The sequence below is a fragment of the Myotis davidii genome, unplaced genomic scaffold (genome assembly GCF_000327345.1).
Source record: "Myotis davidii unplaced genomic scaffold, ASM32734v1 scaffold266, whole genome shotgun sequence".
NCBI classification, from domain to species: Eukaryota; Metazoa; Chordata; class Mammalia; order Chiroptera; family Vespertilionidae; genus Myotis; species Myotis davidii.
Genome location: NW_006300032.1, coordinates 3,587,898 through 3,613,652, shown reverse-complemented (window position 1 = coordinate 3,613,652; position 25,755 = coordinate 3,587,898). Strand labels below are relative to the sequence as shown.

General features: G+C 40.2%; 1 protein-coding gene across 1 annotated transcript in view; it reads right to left on the bottom strand.

Moving 5' to 3' along the window:
• The window catches only part of MAP3K5 (mitogen-activated protein kinase kinase kinase 5), a 174,906-nt gene that overhangs the window by 1,091 nt on the left and 148,060 nt on the right, over positions 1-25,755 (bottom strand). Inside the window, exons 23-30 of the mRNA XM_015572060.1 lie at positions 25,579-25,755; positions 25,320-25,488; positions 20,216-20,401; positions 16,889-16,994; positions 8,907-9,150; positions 2,928-3,040; positions 2,140-2,249; positions 566-642 (exon numbers count right to left, since the gene is read on the bottom strand). The exon at positions 25,579-25,755 is cut by the window's right edge and continues 1 nt beyond it. Coding sequence (XP_015427546.1) covers positions 566-642; positions 2,140-2,249; positions 2,928-3,040; positions 8,907-9,150; positions 16,889-16,994; positions 20,216-20,401; positions 25,320-25,488; positions 25,579-25,755 — 1,182 coding nt within the window. The remainder of the gene's footprint in view (positions 1-565; positions 643-2,139; positions 2,250-2,927; positions 3,041-8,906; positions 9,151-16,888; positions 16,995-20,215; positions 20,402-25,319; positions 25,489-25,578) is intronic.

Genomic DNA, 25,755 nt, shown 5'->3' with positions numbered 1-25,755 from the left:
ATCCCAAAGTCTTATTAGCCATTATGTGTTCTTTTTGTATATATTTTCTCATCATCCCTCCATGCCTTTCCTCTCCACTCCCACAGTCTACCAGGTCCCAGAGCAAAAAAGTTTTCAGCATTTTTAAAATGTCTTTGTTAGACAAAGACGGGCCGGTGTGAGAAAATTATGCATATGCATGGCAAGATTAAAAAAAAAAATTATTACAGGAAACTGTATCAGATTATACCAGGTATTTAGATGGCAAATCAGCACCCCATCCTCATATTTCCAAGTATGGTACAATCATGAACAACATTGAGGGACTTGTTTAAGGCAGCTTTAGAATAACTGCATGGTCTTGGTCTGATACATTATCAAAAATATTCTTCCAGTTGATTTGCATTTACTAATATGGAAATATTGGTTATTAAGCTTCTCAATAATAGTTTGGTCCAACCAACTCAGTTTACTCAGAGCAACTGAGAACCAGAGAGGTCGGCCCAGGACTGCAGGGACCCAGACTTCCTGACCTCAGCCCAGGACTCTTGCCATCATGACAACTGAACAGAAAGAAAAGTGATACCTTAGTCTCAGGCTTTTTAAGTCATCACGTGTAACATAGTAGAGAACATCCACTAGTGAATAATCCTCAGCCAAAAACTGTGGATAAAGTAATATATGCATAAACATTAGATGTTTTATACACCTTTAATAGCAAACTCTATCCATAATGTAAACATTGGCAATAATTAAAAATGAATTTAAAAGCAAATCCACTAAAAAGATAACCTCTGGAATTATTAGTAGAAAGTTCCCCCCTAAGACAAAATAATTACAAAGAGATACATCCATGACTTCCAAATACAGGAAGAATATAAGCAACACAGAATGTCTAAATGGACGTCTAATTACATCGGCTGCTCGTAAGATAATGGTTGTCTTTAAGAGGTTTGCTGCTGGGTAGCTTTATTTTTCTCAAGTAGATAAGACGTGTTCCAGAAAAAGTAGTGCTTACACTTAATACTTTTCATGTCTCATAAAAGGTACTTTCAAATAATTATTAGAAAATCAGAGTCCTGAATTTAAACTGAAGCTTTTAATTTTAATTCTAAAAAAGGGGGGCAATGATTTAGAGGATTATCAGTTGCTATCCTTAATTGAGATTTGAGTCTCAGTAAGAGGGATATTTTGGAGAACTTGATTGCATGCATTCAAGTTCTTGCCTATGCAAACAACTCTCTTGCCTATGCATACTTTTCATAGGCAAGAGAGTTGTTTAAATGTATGTAGCATAAGTTGTTAAATGCAGATTTCTAAGGAGACCCTACATTTCCTGACATAAATTATCAAGTCAAAAGAAAAGACATCTTTATTCATAGTTATTTTTAAGATTTAAATATAAAACTGAAATCAATGTAATACTGTATTAAGAGACCCTTTCTATAAAATAATAAAAATATAACCTCTTATTGTGTGAATATGTGTATTCATATATGTAGTCTTAAACATAAACAAATGCTATTCATGCTGATTACAAAGTCCATAAGGAGCAGAGAAGAATTAGGTTATTATAGATATAACATGGCTTATACAGGAAGTGTTCCTGATGTAAGTTCACTAAATAGATCTATTTTATTACATAAAGAGCGAATGCCCAGTGGAGTTTAATAATGTCACAAGAGAATTAAAAAGTTAATACACAAAAGAGAGAATTATTTTAGTTCTAATTTCTACACTTTTCATTATTTTCCATTAACAAATATAAAATTCCTTAGGGGTCCTGGACCACAAAGATGATTATTTGCATATTCTACACTTGATGATTTCCCCTTCTTGTCTGTCCACCCAATACATACATATAGATGGTCCAGTTTATTCCTACATACTCACCACCTTCTCAAAGCACCTTCCCCAACCTCTCCCTCCCTCTGTTTCATAACATCAGATAACCTTTCTTTCTCAGAACTTACCAGAGCACCATTATACTTTTATCTGTGGAGTTACTTGATTATTGTCTGCCTACCCTAGTCTATAAACCTTAGGAGGGCAGCGCGGGGTCTGAGTTGCTCACCAGTGTATCCCCTGTGCCTAGCCTATAGTGGACACTTAACATTATGAAATGAAGTGACATAATGCTTGTCCCACAGTTTTCTCTACCTGACTTATAGTGTCATCATCAGCTCCATTTTCTCTCAGCCAGTCAGTAAGTTTAGAATCTTCAGTAGTTCTGCCAGTGGTTGAGCGATGTGCAGGTGATCTAGGAATATCTAGGAGAGAATTGGGGGAAAAGGGAGCATTCTTAGCTTCACCTAAGAGAGGTCATTAATACTTTAAAAGATTTTGCTCTAAATAATTATTAGAAACAATCAAGATTGGCAGTATGAACTATACATAAAATGCTTAAAGAGTATTTAATCTACTAAGAAATGGAGAGTCAGCAGCAAGAATGTAACGATACTCCCACCTTTAACTTTCATATCAATGTCATAGTTTCTTAGAATAAACTTGGTGTACTAAAATTGTACTGTTTTTCATGCAACTAAGATGAGTGTAATTAATCAGATAATTATAATAATCTTTTCCCATTATTTGCAATATGAAAAAAGCTAGAATACACAGAATACAAATGCAAAAATGACAACAGTATTATTTTCTTCTAATCATCTCATTGTGAAATCTTTAAAAAGAATAAAGAAAAAAGTGGAGAGCCCTATTTACTCAATAATTTATAATTTCAGGAAAAGATGGCTATGAATCATCTTATTTTTACTGCACTTATAAGAAATGATAATTTGCTACAATTAAGAATTAAAAGCAATCTCTATTTGTAGTTGTGGTACAAGTGACAGATGCTGACGAAGCCGTGAAATGAAACTGCCTGCTGGCTCTGTTTCCTATGGCAGCCTGGTTGAACAGTTTCACTTTAAAATTTTCTGCTTATTCACCTATTGGTTGGGACTTAAGCTTCAGGTGTTTGATTTCTTGGTCCTTTTCTTCAATAGAGTAATGAAGGAGTGCTTGTAATTCTTTCTCTTTCTGAACCAATGCTTCCAGTAATCTGCAGAAGAAAATGATAGTGACTGACAAGGTAATAAAGCTGGAGCAGCCAGAGTGACCGATTGGAGGGCTTCTCAAGCTACAGTGAGCAGACACCCCTGGCATTTCATTGAAATGTAGATTCTGATCCAGTAGCTCTGGGAGGTCTGGGATTCTGCATTTCCAAGGAGCTCCCAGGTGGTACTCCTGTTCTGGTCCACAGATGCCATGTTGAGCAGCAAAGCTCTAGGAGAGTGTGCTTCCAGGCCAGAATTCAAAACCTCCATCCCCAGCTGTCTGCCCAAACTTCAGAGATGTTCTAGCGTCTCTTTTATGACCATAAATGGCAAAAAAAAAAAAAAATTATACTGTATATGTTTAGTTTAACAGACCTTTATTTTATATGGATGGCCCCTTATCAAAAAAATGTTGGTCAATATGGGTAATACAATAATCAATGCAAAGGAGAAAGGTGGTCATTTTTTAAAATTATGAATATTTGAGAAGTAACTATAGGTGAGGTCACCTGTAGTATCTGGCACCTGATTCAATAAATGTTACTAGTCATTGTGGTTGTTACTATTATTCCTCTCCCTTCTAAGGGAGTGGCGAAAGTAAAAGGATAGCTGTGTTCCTGGTACATTCAGTTCCTAGTTGGCATCTGATGCATTTTCCAAAGAAACAAGGAGAAACTAAGGTATCATTGATACCATGGCCCTCACCCATGAAAGGTTTGCCATGCAACTGAGAGCCAACTGATAACCTTACTTGCCTTTTCTAACACTGTTCTCTGTCAAAATGCTCCAAGTGACTAGATTAGGAATTTAGATTAGGAATTATAACTTAAGAAATATAATTATTCATAAGATTATCAGGATAAATTGTTGCCTACACTACAGCTCTTAGAAAACTGCATTTCCTTTTCTGAGCATTGATAGATTTAACTCAGGACCAGATTCATGTGCTTCTGCATCAGCTATCACGTTCTGAAAGGCAGCACAACACCTAGCGCAACTGAAAGACAGCTCTGGGAACGTCCAGGTTCACCCTGTACTTCCTGTGCAAACTTGGACAAATTACTCCATCCTGATGGGTTTCAGTTTTGTCACTTGTTAAAAGGTAAAAAATTTCCTGAAAGAATTACTGTGATCATTAAATGAGACAACGTAGCTAAAATGCTTGGCCTTTAATAATGGCTATTCTGTTGCCTGCTGCGGTCTCAGGCCCTGGAAAAGAGCCCTCCCAGGGCTTGGGAAGGGTTCTTTCCGGACTCCCCGGGCTTCCCTTCCTCTACTCCCAGCAGGACACACAGAGCTGTGGCCCTGGGGTAGGAGAAAGGAACCTAGTAGAGTAGGCAGGGGAGGCAAAATAAAAGGAAAACAAATGGTGGGGGGAAGGGGCAGCCAGAGAAGGCATTTGAGGAAGGCAGGTTATTTACAGTAAGTGGTGCGGAATTAAGAACTGAAAGCAGAGGGAGGGAAGGATGAAGGGAGATTTTTAAAAAAATGTATTTCATTGATTTTTTACAAAGAGGAAGGGAGAGGGATAGAAAGTTAGAAACATCGAACAGCTGCCCCCTGCACACTCCCAACTGGGGACATGCCCGCAACCAAGGCACATGCATGCCCTTGACTGGAATCAAACCTGGGACCCTTAAGTCCACAGGCTGACGCTCTATCCACTGAGCCATGCAACTGAGAGCCAACTAATAACCTACTTGCCTTTCTAACACTGTTCTCTGTCAAAACGTGTTGACAGAGAAGGGAGATTTTTATCTACTCCAACAGGAATGATATTCAAAGACATGGATAGCAAGCTCAGTATGAATTTTTAACTTGGCAATTTTTTGGCCTGGTATATATTTTTTGTCTTTCTTGTTCATCTACATGTATGGAATAGTGATGGTATCATCTTGTTGTTTTCTCAAAGAGCACAGTGAAATTTTCTAGAATTTAACCTAAGGTTATCCAGATTCTATTATTTCCTTTTCATCTTTAAAACCAGAACCTAACATTGGAAGCAAAGTATTGATTGGCCACCTCATTGGTCCCAAATCCATCTCTCAAAATTATTTATTTTCAGCTATATCCAGTCCATCGGTTTTATTTTTACTTTGTCTTCAGTTCCGTTAGTAGGAGAATCCTTAGAAAACCAAGGCATTTGCTGCCTCCGTTCCAGAAGTTTGGCAAGGATCTGTGAACTTTTTAATTCAGATGGGTGGGGACAGGTAATTCCAGAATTGTAGACTAGGAAAATTAGATAACTATTCAGCTCCTCCTGAGTTAGATTTGAACTACATGCATTACTGTCCCCCCTCTCTGTGTTAAGTTCATTATCGTCTGGACATTTTATGTAAGCAAATGTTTAAATGTAAGTAAATGTGGACGAAAGGGGCCACTTGCTAACCTGACAAGCTCAGGGAAGGCCTGCATGGCAGTCTTGCAAACTCAAAGACCTAAAGTAACCACAAAAGATGGTCTGAAATTAAACTTTAACTAAAAGCAGTGACCTCCTAGGCCGGTATCTTCCCTGACAAAGTCAACCTTTACCTTAAGAAAGCCTATCTGTCTTTTTGCACCTATGATAACATATCCTTGAAATGCCAGGGTAACTTGAACTTCCCTTTTTTTCCAGACCCCTCAGGCCACAACCAAATGCCCTGGGCGTCCGGACAGGAGGCCATAAATTCCTTCATTGTTATTGTTATCATGTGAATTGTTGACTTTTAACTATCCTGCACCCACCTAAGTATGTGTCTATCATTTTACTTTTAACCAATCCCAGAGGGACCATGAGTCTATCATTTTACTTTTATCCGATCCCAGGCGTTTCCCTGCTTTGCTTTCTCCTCCCTCTCTGGTCTGTCACCAATGGATTTCATGTAACCCATCTACATCTTCTTTTACTTCAGTGTATAAAAGTAGATGAAAAGCTGCCATTCCCTGGAGCATTATCCCAATACACTGAGATTCTACTTTCCAAGCAATTGTCGACAGTTTGGCTCAAATAAACTCACAGAAATTCTTTACAGGTTTGAATGTTTTTATGTTAACATAAAACATAAATTCCAAAGCCATTTTGTTACTTTTCCCATTTAGTATTATTGATCTAATAATCAAGAGCTGGATAAACCTGATTTACTGTCATCGGTAATTATCCTAACGCAATGACTCAACTGGCGAGCTGTGAAAATTTTAACACATGCAATACCTGACTCTTTAGTCAGGGGCACTGATCTGTTTTCCCTTAGATTGTCAAATTAAATAACAAGAGCCAACACAACAACAGCTGTCTGGTGTGAATGATTCAAAATTTACCTATTTTTTGGTGTGCCGCAAAATTTTAGTAATTAGTTTATGTGTGCCATGAGATGGGAAAGGTTGAAAATCGCTCTCCTTAATATAAGATTTCTAACATGAGGGCTACAACCTTCCCTAAAAACACACTAACACTTTTTCTAAGCTTGTTTTGCAATATATGTACCCCAATATATCAGGTAATATTCAACTACAAACAAAGGGCCAGCATAGGCATGACCAGTCCCTGACTGCCGTGGCGTAGGACTTGTGCCACACCAGCTGCCCTCTCTTTAATCGTGTGAAGTGAATGTTGGGCCTCAGCTCACTTTTCCAGGCCTGATGGTGAAGCTGTGGGAGATATTCCTAGAAAAAGATAAAGGAGGCTGATAATCCTGTAGATTTCACATATTTAAGTGTAACTATGTAGAGAAAAAGCATAACTATGTGGGCTTTTGTGAAAAATGCAATTCCTCCTAATGCAATAAAGAATTGCGGCAAAGCCTAGACTTTTTACAGAGACGGGCAGATGTGGGCAGCAGGCCTTCAGCTAGCTGATACCCTCAGAAAATGGGGGTGAGGCCTGGAAGAGGGCAGCTGGCGAGGAGCAGCCCTTGGGGACTGCAGATGGCACAAGCATGGTAGACAGAGGGCGGGGACAGGGTGGTAAGACAGGAAACGCAGATGGGCGCAGGTGAGACGGAAATGGCTACATTTAATTTAGGAGAGGCAGGTTCTATTGACATAAGCCAGGGTATGTAGACAGAAGGTTTTAGGGCCAGAGAAACAAATATACCAGCTCATTGGTAAATAAAGTAGCTTTATTGTCTGTAAAATTCTGACTGGAAGCCAAGGGCAGAGTGGGGTGGGTGGTTGGACCAAAACAGTAATGAGTGAACTTTCCCCTCCAGAGATCAGTAAGGGGCATAAAAACCAACTCCACTCAGGATCGGAGGACAGAGAGTCAACTAAAGAGAAGTGACTAAAGTTACTACCTGCCGTAATGGATAGAGTATCCTAATTGGGTTATTTATTACTTGAGAAAAGGAGGAAATAAGGGGCACAATGATTGAGACAGACATGTCAAAGGCCAAAAAGACTCAAACTCTTTTCTATGAAGCAGTAGAGACGGCAAGTAAAGAGCTGGGGAAAACCTCAAAGGACAAGATTGGGGTATGGAAGTCTGAAAGCCACCTTCCTTTTATTCAGAAAGATTTCTATATGCACACCATGGACAACGTGTATGGAGTTACTTTAATCGTGCAACCACAGTTCATGTTTCCAAATATAGGATGAGTTTTGTGATAGATCCTCCCTTCCCCCAACTGGTGGGCCGAGTATGAGGTAACCTGCAGCCTGGAAATACCTCAGTGACTAACCATGTACCTTATATGGACTATACATTGGACCACCAATCTACACCTGCCAAATACCCTAAGCCCTTGTCCTATATCAGTGATGGCGTACCGAGCTCAAAAGGTTCACCATCACTGTCCTATATGGACCATACAGTAAACCACTGATCAGTGTGCACTGAGTACACTAAGCCCCCACCCCTCCCCATTCCGCCCCTCAAAAGGCGTGCTCACCCCTGCACGTGCTGCTGTCCTCCCATTGGGAGACAGCCCGGCAGGTGCTTCTCCTCTAATAAAGCCTGTAGTCCTGGTTTTCGGCCTCTGTCTGATTTTTCGTTTTGTATTACTTGTATTAAGCTTGGTATTCAAACTTAACCTTAGGAACATAAACTTATGAGCAGAAATAAATGTTTTACCTCCCTGGTGAACAATTAGAATTTTCAACTAAGGTTTCTAAATATTTGAAGAACTTTTATTGATTTACTAAAAAAAAAAAATTTTTTTTTCACTGTAATCTCAGTTGCCCACATGTCAACTGTAGCCATCACAGGAAGCTATAAATCATCAAGATTCAGACCTTGAACTGGCCAACATCTGTGAAGAACAGGAAATATTTACTGTTCACTTAATAACCTATCATGTAGGTTCTATGTTATCAAATTCCAAAGAAAAATTAAACTCCAGATATGACACACCATATTAAACATAAAATAGAATCACACATGTAGTCAACTGATCATCCTTTTAAGGTTCTAAAATGCAAAGCTTTTGCACCATTAATTTTATCTCCTCAAGAGCAGAGACCTTCCTCTCCTGAAAGAACTTGATATTCCAAATCCTGGGCTTTGAAGAACACGGGCTTTCTGTCTGCCTTTCAACTATCTGTTGGACGGTACATGCTGCTCCTAGTCTGTGTCCAAGGCAGTCCATAAGGTTACACCAAAGTGACTCCAAAAGCCTCAGTGCGGTGGGTGATAAAGCAGTGGTTAAGGAAAAGGTGCTGGGGGCTTGAATTGGTAGAAACAGAAAATATATTTGACTAAAGAGACTAAAATAAATCTCTCTCTCTCTCTCTCTCTCTCTCTCTCAACAAAGAAAGGCTTTAAATCAAGTTTACATTAATGGGATAAAGGAATCATATTTTGTATTTTCTGTGGATCACACTGTAAAGGAGACCAAAAACACATGCACTTAAAGTCAGAAAAAAGAAACCTACCCAAGTCAGAATAGGACTTACCTATTAGTTTCTATTTTCATTCTTCCAAGCTGTACATTCAGTGATCGGTGAGCATTCTGGGAATTGTGGGATACAGTAGAACTGAGCGTGCTCACCCCTGAGGTAGCCACAGCATCTTCAAGGATGGCACGAGGTCTTCGGACAATTCGATTTGGAGGCTGTTCCTCATGGTCATCTTCTGCATCCAAGTCTTCTTGATCTGCTGTATCACTCTCAGAAGCAAGGCTAAAATGTGGTCTCAGTTCTGTCAGGCATAATATCAACAACAGTGTTATTAAAACATGACCAATTGCCTTAATTTCTTAAGACATGAATGTCATCTCCCCTGCGGTCAATAAGATTTACATTCCAAACTGATTTTCCAAAAGGGAGGATGGATTTCTGTGCAGTAATTCAGGTCTGTTCTGCCAGTGAATTTGCACAACTCACAAGATATATAAACTTAATGATTTAATTCAAACAGAAGAAAAATGCACACCGCACATAAGATAAATGCTAAAATCAGAAAGGCAGTTATATAAAAACAGAAAAATTTATTTATACAAGTAGAATTCATTTTTTAGATTATATGATATCTGGCAATTACTAAGAAATGAAGAAACAGATATAGAGAGATGATCTAAACAAAAGTAAGTACACAGAATGCTTTTTTGCCTGTAGCAGTCAAAATGTAAGGGGATAGGAGCTACTGAAAACGCCACATGCTTATATTCACTTTAGCAAGACTATCTGAAAGCCACAGAGGTTCTCCCCAAAAGAAAAGCACATTCATACAATATTTTGCCTAGATTTCCTGAGGGCTCACAGACACCCTGAAGCCTGTCCCAAGAGTCCATGAACCACAGATGTGTGGGGGAGAGGGCTCCGGAGGGAGTGGTGAAGACCCCATCCCACCACTCCAATACAGCTACTCTGGCAAGACAACCAGAAGCTCAGTAGTTGCCAGATCTTCTAGGTAACTCTCTTTCCTTACCTTACCCGACCTGTGTATAGTACCTTCCTGGAAATCTTTGGCTTCTGCTTCTCTTCTTCAGAGCCTTTTTGCCTACGACCTGCCTTTAAAAGCTGGAACTTGGAAATCTATCCTTCACTTTTTCATGTTTCTATTTACTCTATATGGGTGAGCTCATTAAAATCTATGAAGGTTAAACACTTGTAATGTGGGGATAACAAAGTATATTTTTGGCCCTGATCCTGTTACATCCTAGATATTCCTGTTGGGCAGGCACTTAAATTCAACAATCAAAACAGGAACTCACTATTTTTCATAACAAGAACTAGAGTGCCCTTCTTAGGGTCAAGTTTATGTAGCCCTGACTTCTTTTATCTCTCTCTGTTTATTTATTTATTTATTTTACTTTTTTGAAGGTTAAAAAGTACATGACACAAAATTTACCATTTTCATCATTTCTAAGTGTACAAATTGTAGTGTTAGGTACATGCATATTGTTGTTCAACCATTCTCCAGAACGTTTTTATCTTACAAAATGAAACGCTATACCCACTGAACAACTCTCCAATTTCCCCTTCCCCTATATCCTTGGCAACCACCATTCTACTTTCTGTTTCTATGAATTTGATTACTATAGATCCCTCATATAATTAGAATCATACCATATTTGTCTTTTGACATGGGCTTATTTCACTTAGCATAATGTCCTTAAGGTTCATCCATGTTGTAGTGTATGTTGGAATTTCCTTCCTTTTAAGGCTGAATAATATCCCACTATATGTATGTACCACGTCTTTATCCATTCATCTGTCAATGGACACTTCCACCTCTTCCGCCTCTTGGCTACTGTGAATAATGCTGCTATGAACTTGGCTGTACAAATAACTCTGAGATCCTGCTTTCAATTCTTTTGGATATATACACAGAAAAGTAATTGCTGGATCATATGGTATTTCTATTTTTAATTTTTTGAGGAGCCACTACAGTTTTCTATAGTGGCTGCACCATCTTACAACCCCAAATAAAGGTTCCAATTTCTCCACATCCGTGCCCTTTATCTTTTAAGGTTTACCAAAATCCACCTCTACTCTGCTTTCTGCATTATCAATTTCCAAATTCTCTTTCCAAAATTCCATTCCCTAATTCATCCATATTAGGAGTGACTCGAAATCAAGTATTTTACTTTGTAAACCCAGCATCTAGTCTGGAGGCCAAGCCGTATTAGCCTCTCAAAAAATGTTGGCAGAATGGAAGAGTTACCCTACTAGGATTATCTGTATTTAAGAAGGAAACAAAATACTGAAAAAATATTTTACTTTAAAAATAATTTTAAAAAGTAGAATTCTAGATTAAATTAGAATATAAGATTAGGCCTTTTAAATTTTCCTAATATTATTCTTAAATTCCTTTTATGGTCTCTAACTGAAAATTTTAAAACAATTAAAGTTTTATAATCCTGTTGACTATAACCTTTCGGGAGGGAAAATTTCTGATATTTATTATTATAGTTAAGTATCCCTTATATTTCCTTAACTCTATATACTTTAAATTATCATAAATTATCATTTTATGTATGACTAAAAAATTATGTCAATTTGAAGAAAGTAGAAAATTATAAACAAGTACAATGCTTTGTTATTTTGGTCTTTCAACACATTGTAAAATATCCAAATGAGATACAGCATCTGGTCCTTGTCCCCAGAGATAACAAGCTAAAGGAAAACTAGGGTGAATACACAAGAGAGCCATACGAGCATGTACAACGATAACATGAAATTACAAGTACTAATTAATACAGCCAAAAATATCTTAGGTGGTCTCAGGCATAGACCTAGTTACAAATATAACTCATGTGTGCATGTATTAAGAGTGCTAAGGGGTAGATATAGCACTTTTGCAATAATTAAAGCTAGTGGTGGCTTACTCTCTGATGGATTCCTGGAGGAAGAGGGCCTAAGCAGGGTCTAGAGAAGGGGAAGTCTTGGCTGGTGGAGAAAGAGGGAGAGGCTTTAGAGAGAAGGAAGCTCAAATGGTAGCCCAGAGGCCGAGAAGAAAGGAGAGCAGAGTGGACTGTCGGGAGAGAGCCAAATGCCAGGAGAAAGGCAGTGACTCGGGGGCGGGGGTGGGGGTAGTGGCGGGGAGGGAGGCTGTAACAAGTAGACGATGATTAATTCACGTGTGGGAAACTAGAGCCAGTGCATTTCAGAACAGCAAGAGGGGATTAAGCAACAATACTATCCCCACCTCCCCATCCCACCCTACCCCACCCCACCCCACCACAATTGGTGTTTTCCCAGAGGAAAATAATTAGACCAACCTGCTTTAACACAGGGTATTTTTGATGCCAAATAAAATCATAATACTTGTCAGTGCATAGGGTATGATACCTACATTAAGATCCTCATATGGTATAGAATGCTGGTCGGTTTACATTCATGTGGACATGGGTCACATGAGTGATTCAGTTTAACAACTGGAGTAACATCAAGTGTTTCAGCAGGTTTAAAAATTATTGTTAACATAGGAAGTATGCCTACATTATCAGTTCTCTCTGCCTAAGGACTGCCAACATGGTCTCCATACCAGCATTTCTCCATCTGGTCACCACCAGCAGCCTGTACTTGATGTTGCCTGTCATCTAATGGCTGATTCTTGAGGGCATGTGAGAAAACAGCCTGAGAGAAACCTCTTAAGGAGCTTGCACCGTACTCTCTGTTCCGTGTGCTCTTTGTGGAGGAAAGGAGATTGAGCACTTTTTTATTTTTTTTACTTTTGATTTTGAAGTAGTCAGGAATATCAAAAAGTTGCAAAAATAGTACAGAAACCTCCCATATCCCCTTCAGCAGCTTGCCCTAACCTGACATCTTACATAGCTTTGACGCTATCACCAAAACCAGGACATTAACGTTGATACAATACTATGAACTAATCTACAGACCTTATTTGAACTTCACCAGTTTTCCCACTGATGTCCTTTTTCTGATCCGAGATCCCACACTGCATTTAGTGCTCACATTCCCTCAGTCTCTTCCAATCTGTGACAGATACCTCCTATTTCTATATCTCCCATGACCTCCACACTCTCCAGGAGTATGGCCAGTTATTTTGCACTATGTCGTTTTCAGTTCACCAATGTCTTGCCATGATTAGGTTGAGGCTGTGCATTTTTGGCAAGAACAGCACAAGGGCGAAGCTGTGCCAAGCGCACCACATCAGGAGGTACATGATGCTGATGTATCTTATTAGTATGATGTTTACCTGGATCGTCTGGTAAAGAAGGTGTCTGCCAGGTTCCTCCACTGTAAGTCACTGTTTTCCCTTTGTAATTAGTAAACATCTTGTGGGGAGATATACTCTGAGATCATTCAAATATCCTGTTTCTCATTACTCTTTTGCCTCCTGATCTTAGCAGCCATGAATGGCTCTTGCCTCCAATCATTATTACTGTGGTGTTGGCCTAATTTTCTATTTCCCTCAATGCCTTCTATTCTTATAATTGAAATTTCTACTAAAACAAAGACTTGGCCCTTCACCATATATTTATAGATTGATTCAGTTACTTATAGCAGTATGGACTCATGGATATTTAGTTTATTCGATGAGCGATAATACAATGCATTTTATTTTATTGCTCTAATTGCTCTGGCTTAGACTTCTGGGAACACCTCAAGCTGTTTCCCGTGTCCTTTCAATAAGCCTCCATCCTTCCTTTTGGGGGTACTTCCTTACTTTGTGGCATCATAAGATGTTCCAGTTTCATCTTGTATTTCCCTCACTCCAGGCCTAGAATCAAACATTTCTCCAAGAAGCTCTGATTCCTTTTATTAAAGAAATGGTGTTTTGAAACCAAGATCTGGGACCTCTCCACATATATGTGCTCATGATGGCATACTTTTAAATCTGTTGTTTTGTTTAGCATGCCTTTCAAATTTTGGTAGGTAAATTATAGTAATTTGTCACCTAAAAGGAATTTTTATCAGGAGAATATGAAGACAGGCATTTTTAATGTAGCTCCTTTGAATCTTAACTGTATAATAAAATAGGGACATTTAGAAATTTGATGGAACTGTCAATGTTTAAAACCAGTTCATCTTGTCATATAGACCCATCAATTACATAATGGTAGGTAGGATACAGTACACATTGTCTTCACCTATCCTGCGAGGAATATAAAAAATACTTTCTCTATGGAATTCTCCTCTAAAATTTCCTCTTTAAAAAAGTCCTTTCAAGCAGTAATTTCAGTTGTCATCTGAGACTCCCAGAGGCCTCAAAGACACCAGTTTCACAGTGGAAAGACAAATCACTTTCCTTAGCAAATGCTTTTCACAAAGGAAGTGCCTTGTTCCACACATGGGTTGGGTAAAGCAGTGCCCATCACTGGGACACCCATGGGAGGAGACAGGCCTCTCTGCACTCACCCTATCCCTTCCCTAAACGTGACTGCATTTTACCTTTAGTGTGGTCATCAGTGTGCTTTATAAGCGTCCTGTTTTGGAAGAATTTTAGAATTACGGAACAGTTGCAAAGATAAATCAAAGAATTCCCATATACCTTCCACCCTGCTCATACATTTTGTATCGCTATATTTGTCAAAAGGAGGAAACTAGCATTGGCACAATTCTATTAGCCAAACTACGGACCTCACTGAGATTCCACTGGCTTTACACTGACATTCTTTTTCAGTTCCAGGATACGGTCCATTAAATTTAGGTAATCCATTTTAAAAGAAAGTGTTTTTTTGTTAAAATCAGATGAACAGATCCTTTATATGATATTTAAATTATTCCCAAGTATAATCTATCAGTCCTGTCCTCATTTGGGCATTGTTGGTTTTGTGTTTTGTTTTGTTTTTAAAAAGATATATATATATATATATTTCAGAGAGAGGAAGGGAAAGGGATAGAAACATCAATGATGAGAATCATTGATGGGCTACCTCCTACATGCCCCCTTCTGGGGATTGAGCTTACAACCCGGGCATGTACCCTGACTGGGAATTGAACCTGGAACCTCTTGGTTCCTGGTTTGACCGCTGAGTCACACCTGGCCGGGCAGGGCATTCTTTTTTTAAATATATATTTTATTGATTTTTTACAGAGAGGAAGGGAGAGGGATAGAGAGTCAGAAACATCAATGAGAGAGAAACATTGATCAGCTGCCTCCTGTACACCCCCTGCTAGGGATGTGCTCACAACCAAGGTACATGCCCTTGACTGGAATTGAACCTGGGACCCTTCAGCCTGCAGGCCAATGCTCTATCCACTGAGCCAAACCAGTTAGGACAGGGCATTCTTAATTTAGGTTACTAGTGCATTTCACTCGTGGCCTTTTACTGATACATGCCTATTCCTTTTCACCCCTTGTACTTTTGAGTATGTAATTCCTTTATAGTACATCCCCCACATCCAAGTTTATTCCAATTCAATCATTTAAATATAAATATATGTTAACTTCCTTAAAGCATTACATTAGCTTTACATTCCTTAGGTTCACATCCAACTATTAGTCATGTGTTTCAAAAACTCACTGGATTTTTTCTTTATGTAACATTTTTATGCTATAATAATAAAAGGGTAATATGCTAATTAGACCAGACATCCTTCTGGACGTCATTCCGGATGTCCTTCCTGATGAAGCCAAGGCCGGAGGGAAGCCAGCCCGGGTCCTGGCAGCGGGGGGAAGGAAGGTCTACTTTTGCATGAATTTTCGTGCATCAGGCCTCTAGTTTGTTATAATCACGTGAAACTCATTTACAAGCAATGTTTTTCAGGGGCCTCCTGATTTCCAGACACTGTGCTCGACAATATGCTCAGCACAGAATGGAATAAAATAGACACTGTTGCTCTCCGGTGAGGGAATCACCCCATAGACAAGAAAATAAAAGTAGCTTCTGATTGTGGCAAATGTCACAAATGGGGAAAAAGCATTTCCAAGGAGAGAGAATAACAAAGAGCCTAATCTAGACTTTGTGGTAGGTCAGGAGTCTGAGACCTGGAGAATGCAAAGGTGCAAGGATGCCAAGGTATGAGGGGCATTTCTTACATAAGAAAGAAAGAAATCAGTGTTTACTAATGTGTAATATAAAGATCGACACTGGCGCCCTTACTCTCAAATCAAACAGGCATTCTGAGAGAAGAGAGGAACTTCCACAACTTGGAAGTACGAATGGTGACTTAAAACTTCACAGAACCATTTACAAATAACCTAAACTTTAAAACAGTTTATATTTACCTTTTAAAATTTCTACTTTAGAATGCTTTAAAATATATGTACAAATTTTACAATAGAACATGCTTCCAATTTATGTATCTAAAATCTCTCTATGCACACACACACATACACACACACACACACTCACTCACTCACACAGAGAAAGAGTTTTGCTTAAAGTCTTTTATTATTGCGTAGACTATCAAAACCCTTTGGAAGTTTGCCTTAGAGTGTGAACACACACCTCCCTCAACACTGGCCCTTTCGTATTTCACTGCAAACATAGACCAGCACTTTCCGAACCTGGCTGCGTGCCAAAATGCCCTGGGAATTGTTTTACAATCAGATTGCTGGGCTTTCTCTCCAGGAGAGTCTCAACTCAGCCTGGGCGGAGCCCTGAAAGCTGTAATCCCAAAGGACTCTTTGTGTCACTCAAGGCAACAGCCGGTTTGGGAGCCTGGTAAAGATGATGCAGGCATGTGTTTAGGTGTTTTCTGAGCACAGATACCTGCATATTGAAATGCACATGTATTTGGGTCACTTGTACAGTTTTCTTTCTCTTCATAGCCAAACATGCTCTTTAAAGACCAGGCAGCAAGTCTTCCTCACTCGCAGTAAGCATCCTGCCTGCTGGACCAGGGCTCAGACTGCATGCCCTAAATAAATGACATTTGCTGACTGAGAAGATGAATAAAAGAGAAGGTTAACCTGGTTAGCCTGGTCTTAAACTCAGGAAGGAGACGCCATAAATGATAAATGAACAGTAATATAAAACATCAAACACCAAATATTTACAGAGTAATTAAGTATTTCTGACCTGGAACCAGAATGGTAATGGCTGTCTGCACGGCCTTCCGGATGATACTGTCCAGGGCAAACATCCAGTGTGGCTTGATGTTATGATTCCGAAGAACTTTATTCACCTAGAGAAAGAGAGTGACATTTTGATGAACTTTTAATTGCAAATAACCTAGCTGATGCAAGCGTCTGGATTTATCAACAAAATAACAGAAAGGACTCTTCACCTTGAGTTGTGAATAATTTATGTCACATGAAAAACTGCCACTTCCATTTAAAGTTCAGTGAACCCATGTAAGCAAATGAGATGCATTATTTAAATGAAAGGCAGGCTGGTTAAACGAGAAGGGTGCTCTGTTAGAACAGAGAACGTGCAGTTTCCACCTTTCATGACGTCTGCAGATGCATGTTGGAGGAGATTAGGGGGGAAAAGAGGTTGAGGGGCTTTTTAAAAATGAGCACTTTTCTTAAATGGGATGATCCTGCTGTTTAATCCACCCTAGTGCTTTGCCATGCTCTGGTGCCCTGAAAAAGCAGGTGAAGGGGAGACGTGAGCGGGTATGTGTCACCTGCCTATTTGCCACAGTGTGTGCCTGGCTTTCCTTCCCACAGTTCTTGACATCTCTGCAAACAGGAATAACCTGTGACAACACTCCGGAAAAGCTGTTCACATTAAAGCTCTCTGTTGTGAGGGCACCTTTTTAAACCGAGTACGTAACATTTCACACATTTCTTTATTTTTTTAAAATATATTTTTATTGATTTCAGAGAGGAAGGGAGCAGGAGAGAGAGATAGAAACATCAGTGACGAGAGAGAATCATTGATTGACTGCCTCCTGCACTCCTACTGGGAATCGAGCCTGCTACTCAAGCACATGCCCTGAGCGAGAATGGAACCTTGACCTCCTCGTGCATAGGTCGATGCTCAACCACTGAGCCACGCCAGCTGGGCTCACACATTTAAATAGACACTGAAATAGATATACACATTACATTTTTTTTAAAAAAAATTAGGTAAGATAAACATAACATAAAATTTACCATCTTAACCATTTCTAAGTGTTTGGTTCAATGGCATTAAGGATACTGATACTGTTGTGTTACCATCACTACTGTTCATCTCCAGAACTCTTTTCATCTTGCAAAATGGAAACTCTGTACCTATTAACGATGACTCCACATTGCCCTCTCCCACAGCCCCTGGCAGCCGCCACTGTACTTCTTGTCTCCATGAATATGAGTACTCTAGGTTACTCATGTAAGTGGAATCATACAGTATTTTTGTGACTGGCTTATTTCACTTAGTGTAATATGTGAGAACTTCCTTTTTAAGGGTAAACAATATTCCACTGTATGCTTAAACCATATGCATTACCTTTTTAAAATAACCTTTATCGCTTATTTAAAATGTGAATTAACTCTACTAATTATCGGTTGACAGTGTCCTCTAAGAAAAGAGGCTACTTTTCTAACAAGTCTCTGACTAGAGATCTTAGAGGCAGCTGGGAAGGTGACCTCGCTGCAATCCTGCACTTTATAAAAGCTGGAGTTCCAGTTGCTTATTCTTACCATTGCTCCATCTTCATCAAAATCTCTCAGTTAGAGGGGAGTGGGTCGGAGGAGTTCCTCACAGTAGTTACTCTCAAGAAAATGAGTCAGGGCTTGGTTCTCACTTGCTCTAGCAAATCCTATCAAAATGATTCTGTCCCACCACCTTCATTTCTTAAAGGAGTTTCCTGCTTTTTTGATTTAGCATTGGGCACAACACTTGGTAAACTAGAATATTTCTCCCAAGAGTCACACACAGAAGATGGAAGAGAGAGCCCCTATGACCATGACTTGCTCCTCCTAGTTTTTCATTAAACAGTACATTACACAGGGCCCATTCTCCAGGTTATTCCCATTCTGAACAAGAGTGAACAGGGTGGTGTGTGTGTGTGTGTGTGTGTGTGTGTGTGCGTGTGTGTGACAACTAAAGCACTCTCAATCTGAATTCTACAAGCCAATTTGCTTTTCATCCTCCAGGCTGAAAGCCAAATGTGTGGGCAAGTGCAAATTCACTGAATTATTTTATCCTATTCCCAGATGGTTGGGTTTCCCTACGTGCGGTGTAAGTGTGCCTTTAAGACTGAATGTTAATGTTAGGCTTTGCCAATTGCTTTCATGACCTCAATCATGTCAGGAGTCTTGTCCCCACCCACAATATAGCCCAAAGATGAGGTGGTTTACACAGTCTCAGAGAACATCAGTGGATGCTGAAGGATTATAATTTGGTTTTAAATCAGGAATCATTTGATGCCCCAATTATAATTGTCAAGATAATCTATAATAATAAAAGCATAATATGCTAATTAGACCAGACATCCTTCCGGACATCCTTCTGGATGACCTTCCAGATGAAGCTGGGGCTGCAAGGGAAGCCTGGGTCCTGGGTGCCAGAGGGAAGCCAGTGCCAGCAGCCGGGAAAAGGAAGGCCTACTCTTGCATGAATTTTGTGCATTGGGCCTTTAGTTTCTACATAAGAGCAATGAAAACATTAGGGGTGAATTAATTTTTTGAACTTAAATAAAGTTATGCAAAGTGCTTCTACATTCATACCACAGACAGTGTCAAGAACGCTCTTATTTACATCTGGACCCTGTAAGGGCCTTCTAGGAATAGCTTCAGGCTTTTTTGGTACAGAGCTCCACAGATAAGTCTCATTCAAGAATAGCATATGGTTTTGAATCAGGCTTTTGGAAGATGGACTAGCTTGTGTTGCATAGCAACTGTTTGAGAGAGAGGAATCTTCAGCAATGTCTCATTAGATCATGTGTATTAATTTTCCTTCAGTGATGCCCTGGGCTCTGAAGTATATTGCTGGCTAGAAAAAAAGTGAATATTTATTAAACAAACATGTTTACTAGTAACTGAGGTGGAGGGTGGGGTGGAGGATTATTGGTTTTATTCAGTAGTGGTCATTCCAATCTGTACCGTCATTTTCTCAATGTCCACTAGATGGCACCTCTCCTACGGAATGAGAGCATGCATGACTCAAGTGTGTTCTGTTGCTCAAGTCACCAAAATAGTGACCCACTACATGATTTCATAAGAACAAAGTTCAGCCATGGAGATGTTTATGAGTTTTGCTATTTTACATGGTGTACACTTTTATGTATATTAAACATAGAAAACACAAAGCTCACACAGCACGCAAAAGGGCCACCATCTCACACTTATCCAAAGAGAAGAGAATTCATTGAAATCATTAAAGAAAGAAAGGCATGAGAACTTAAGTTTCATCCTATTTTTCTGACTAATTTTAGCCAGAGTTTGTGGAAAAACATTGGCAGAATTTCATACTTACAGCATCTTGAAAGCTGAAGAGCACCACCTGGACCTGACTGATGCCATGGCTGTCGAAGTCCAGCTCTAACTTCAGCTTTGACAGGGTGGTGGCTATGATTTTTCGGTCGGTGGATCTCACAAATTCTCTGAGGCTTGTGATGAGGGTTGTGATGTGCTCCCACTTTAGTTTAGGTTCTTCGGGCCCCTGTGAATAAAAGCCAGTTAACTTGTCAGTCGGTCAATGGGCTTAGGCACGTGGGCCTGCCATGCTCACAGCCCCTGCTGGGAGGGACTGGACTGCCAAATGGTCCGTCTAAGGAAAAAAGACCATATTTGAACAATATGGCTCCTTCCCCTCCTCCTGTCCTTTCCAAGAAATAATCAGGCTTTGGGAAGAAGGGTACCTACTCCGTACGTTAGCCAATAGCCGTGATACAGTCAGATACACAAAGCTTTCCCCAAACAGGGACAGGCAGAGGCAGTAAGACTCTTACTCTCAGAAATTTTAATCAGGACCTAAGGAGAGATTCAAGCAATAAGCCATAGGACCCCAAGCTCAAAGTTTGTCCAGAGAGAGAAGTCATAAAACAGGGGCAAGAGTACATCTAGTCATAAGGAAGGAAGCCGGAGCAATGGATAGGGAGAGAAGTGGACACAAACAGAAATGGCAAATCAAAGGGCCCATAGCCACCGAGCCAGGAAAAGATGTACAAACTCCTGGAACTTGAAGTTCCTTGGACTCACACTCTAAGCTTGGCTGGACACTATGGTTGGACTCCTTCAGAGTCCCCTTCTCCCATTGCTATGTGCCTATCTACATGTCCCCAGTACTTCAACTGCCCTTGAACCATGTCGTTCCTTGCCACTGAAAGGGGATGGCTTCGCACTCTGTCCTTGAAACAATTCCTACCCATCAACAAAGCAACTACTTATAGGAATTGACCAACGGAATATTTTATATGTTAAAAATAAAATACAATTCTAAAAATTCCCTCTCTCAAGCTGAATTTCTTGTTACTTGCTCAAGCAACATTGCTTCCTTAAAGGTAATATAGTAGGATGTTATTTATTCTCTTTTTAACTTTAAGAAACAACAGGATTGCCCTGGCCGATATGGCGCAGTGGATGGAGTGTCAGCCTGTGGACTGAAGGGTCCTGGGTTTGATTCCAGTCAGAGGCACATGCCTAGGTTGTGGGCTTGATCTCCAGGGGGTGATGTGCAGGAGGCAGCCAATCAATGATTCTCTCTCATCATTGATGTTTCTTTCTCTCTCTCTCCCTATCCCTTCCTCTCTAAAATCAATAAAAATGTTTTTTTAAAAAATAAACAGGATTTTTATAATGCTCATGTCTATCTCACATTATACATTTTGTTACTAAATCATCAAAATTAAATGCCTCAACTGGATTGTGAAAAATCACAATATCTAGGGTTCTATGAAAATGGAAGCTCTTCCTCTCAATACATTCTCATCTGGAAGCTCTCTCACTTGGATGTTTGCATGAGAAAAGATTATATTGAAAATCCTGAAGGCTGTCGTTAAGGTAATATTTTAAAATGAGACTGGGAACAATTATAAACTGTTTATTTTCTTACCACGAACTAAATCACACCCAAAGTAAACATTCACAGGAAATATCACAATAACATGAAAACATGTTCAAGGAGAAAAATGTGACTTATTCAGGAATTGGAAGCTTAGCTTAGTGAAAAATCAGTTAATGTTTGGCACCAGTTTAAATAGCAAACATTTTTTTTGACATTAGCATTGTTTTCACAACAGAAAAACATGTTGCTTCTGGGTTTGGGATGTGAGTGCCACTGTCCTACAAAGGAACGCTGTCTGCTTCAGGAAATGTAGTCTCTCTAGCGTATTTCAGCCACTTACACAATCGTTGTTTCTGTTTTAACTCCTGTCTCTGTGTGCAGTCGCTACTGTGCCTTCACGAATGAGCATCTTAGTTATCGGGTGACACCTGATTCGCCATCAGAAGGTAGCATCTGACAGGGTGCCTTTTTCGAAGCATTCCTGGTATCATCACAGAATCTTTTGCAAAGGTGCTCTCTATTCTTTATCCTTTAAACTGCCTTAAACACGATGAGTGGATTTCAGAAGATGCTACAGACTGAAAGGCCTTTCGTGGGCTGATTTGAGGACCTGACCGCCATCTACATTTCAGTCTTGTTATAACTGTAAAGATGTACCTAGAAATATGTAATACAATGGAAAGAATTGTTTCTATCTGGTTGTAGAAAAACATTCAAAGATATTAAATATTGTTATTAGCCTGTTTGATGATAACAATAATAATAGTTAACATCCATGGAACATTTCCTATTATCTCAATTGCTCATGATCTTAGTTATTCTTTTTTGTTGTTGTTGTTAATATATTTTTATTGATTTCAGAGAGGAAGGGAGAGGGAGAGAGATAGAAACATCAATGATGAGAGAGAATCGGCTGCTTCCTGCACCCCAGGGATATGCCCCTGACCAAAATCGAACCTGGGACCCTTCAGTCCACAGGCTGACGCTCTATCCACTGAGCAAAACCGGCCAGGGCTTAGTTATTCTTTATAGGATTTCCTCTTTTATAGGTGAGGAAATTCAGCCTCAGAGAAGTTAAATAACTTGCCTAAATCACACAGCCTTTAAATGGTGGAACTAGTTCTGAGGTAAGTTGTGGCTGAGCCCAAGCTCTCAAGCGTTATATTCTTCTGCCCAATAAGCTGGGTCAGGACCTGCTCTGCCACGAGACCATCAGGTGGAACCACAGGAAAGGATTCACAGTTGCTTCAGCAGTACAATCAGCATGACCCTCACTATTACTTGATTCTGGATTTAGCATGTGATTCTGACCAGCAGTTTCTGGTCCTCACTGTTCCCTCCTATTGGTGCACCAAGGCATGCCCTCTAATGGCTTCTTTTAATAAGGTTTAATTTCATGTGTCTTTTTATACAGAACATTCAAGTGGGCTTAAAAAACTAGGAAATCACAAAACATTGGAGAGGATTAACCAACATAAAAATTTAAGAATTTCAGCAAAGTCATGGAAGCGGAGTTTCTTGCTAGGCTCTGTGCTGAGAGGTGGGACAATGACAGTGACCAAGGTTGTCTCTGCCCCGATGGACCCATGATCCAGTGGAGACACAAAGAAAAACACCAAAAAACCAGTCATTTTCTGTACTGGAACAGCACACCCTTTGGGGATGAACATGAGATTTAAACAATCCCTGAGTTCTGTGTTTCTGGCCTAAAACAGGTATCTTCACTAATGGCCACAGGAGAACCTTCACTCCACAATGATTTTCCCTGTTCCCTCAGCCGAAATGCCACCCCCTCCCCTGCTTTATGTTTCTTCCATCACTTGTCACCACCTGTCATCCCCGGAAGGAGAGCAGTGTGACGGTTGAGAGCACAGACCTGGGAGCCAGACTGCCTGGCTCTGTCACTTAGGCCTGCATGGCCGAGGCAAGTGTACTCACCTCTGTGCAAAGTGAGGATGCTAACAGAACTACCTATTTAGCACTATTCTCATGGGGGTTAAGTGAGCAAATACCTATGAGATACCAAGAACAGTAGCTGGCTCATAGAAACTGCTTGCTATTATTATATGTTTAAAATTTCTTATATTTACAATATTTATTATTATTGCACATTATAACTATATATTTAATTACATATGCTACTATACAGGGTGAGGCAAAAGTAGGTTTACAGTTGTGAGTATTCAAAACAGTTTATTCTTGTATTATTTATTAATTATTGTATTACTCTATTTTCCATATGAGCAACTGTAAACCTACTTTTGCCCACCCAATATATTTAAATACATATTTACTCTTTTTATTTAATCCTTACTTGAGGATATGTTTTTATTGATGAGAGAGAGAGAGAGAGAGAGAGAGAGAGAGAGAGAGAGAGAGAGAGGAAGGAGGAGCACTTGTGGGCACCTGGCTCCACATACACCCCAATCCAAACTGAGAACAATGTAAATTATTGGACTGAGAAACTAAACACTTGACCAACTCTTCCTCCTCCATGCTTTTTGCAGCTGTTTTCCCAGGACAGATGGGAGGGAAGAAGGTACATGCAGTCCACACAGATCGGGCAGGACAGGTTGTAGCCACAGGAGACAGAGCAGGCCTGCGTATCTGTATGCAGAATCCCAGGGAACAAAGTCCCAGGTGTCATGGACTGAACTGTGTCCTTCCCTGCCCGAATTCATATGCAGAAGCCCTAGCCTTTGTGTTTGGAGATAGGGTTTAGGAGGTAATTAAGGTTAAATGAGATCACAAAGGTGGGACCCTACCCCAATTGGATTCATGTTTTTATAAGGAGAGGACGACACACCAGAAGTGCAGAGAGATAAGGCCAATGAGGACACAGCGAGAAGGCGCCCTGCAGGCCAAGGAGAGCGGCCTCGGGAGAAACCAAACCTGGCGACACCTTGCTCTGAGACTTCCAGCCTCCAGAACCGTGAGAAATATAAATTCCCAGCATTTAAGCTGTGCAGTCTATGGTATCTGTTATGGCAACCCCAGCGAACAAACACATGAGGGAACCAGAGTTGGAATGGCCAGATTTGTTTTTTCATAGCACAATGGCCCCTCGCCCGCTATGTAATTTACTGGTTATTGCCCATCGCCTGCCGCCTGAATGCAGCCCCTCCACCACGGGCCTCTGCTGCATCTGCAGTGTTTCCTACATGCGCAGAGGAGTGACTGAGAGGCAGTTGTGAGCTACAGTCAGAATGAGCAATTCACGTTGCTCAATGTGTGTGTATTGATTGGTTGAATATATGAATAAATGAAGGGTAAAAGAGGCTGGTAGGGACTAGTGGGAGCTTCACCAACAGGATAACTTTGCATTTGACTTAGAGTGAGTAAGAGAGAGAGAAACATCAATGGTGAGAGAGAATAATTGATTGGCTTCCTCCTACATGCCCCCTACTAAGGATCAAGACCACAACCTGGACATGTGCTCTGACCAGGAATCGAACTGTGACCTCCTGGTTCATAGGTCGATGCTCAACCACTGAGCCACACCAGTTAGCCCACTAGTTTTGACAGTTAAAATATGTAAACTCTGAAAACATGAAGCATCCATGAAAGGTTTTACCTGAGCCAAAGATTCCATTAAGTTTCTCACAACTTTGTCCTGGTCTTCCTTCAGGATCCGGTACAGGGTGGCCCGCCTCTCGCTGTCCTTCCGCAGCATAAAGAACCCGGAGTCCTTTTCCTCGGGAGAAGGGGGAGCACTGTGATCTTCAAAATTCTCATCTGGAATGCTGCAATAATCCACACAGCACACATCACACTTTCCTTTATAAGGTGATACACCACACACTTCCTGCCCCCAAAGTAAGTCAGGCCTTTACCCCAAAAAGAGCGTCCGCATTCCTTTCACATCCTTTTCTCCGCAGGATTTGGCTCTTGTTTTGAAAGAGAAGGGGTCCACCTTGAGCTCCGTGTCGGGAGAAACTGAGCCGTACTCACTGCTGCTGCTGGTGTCCTCCACCAGGACGGGGACTGGCAAGGATATGCTCCTAAGGTAT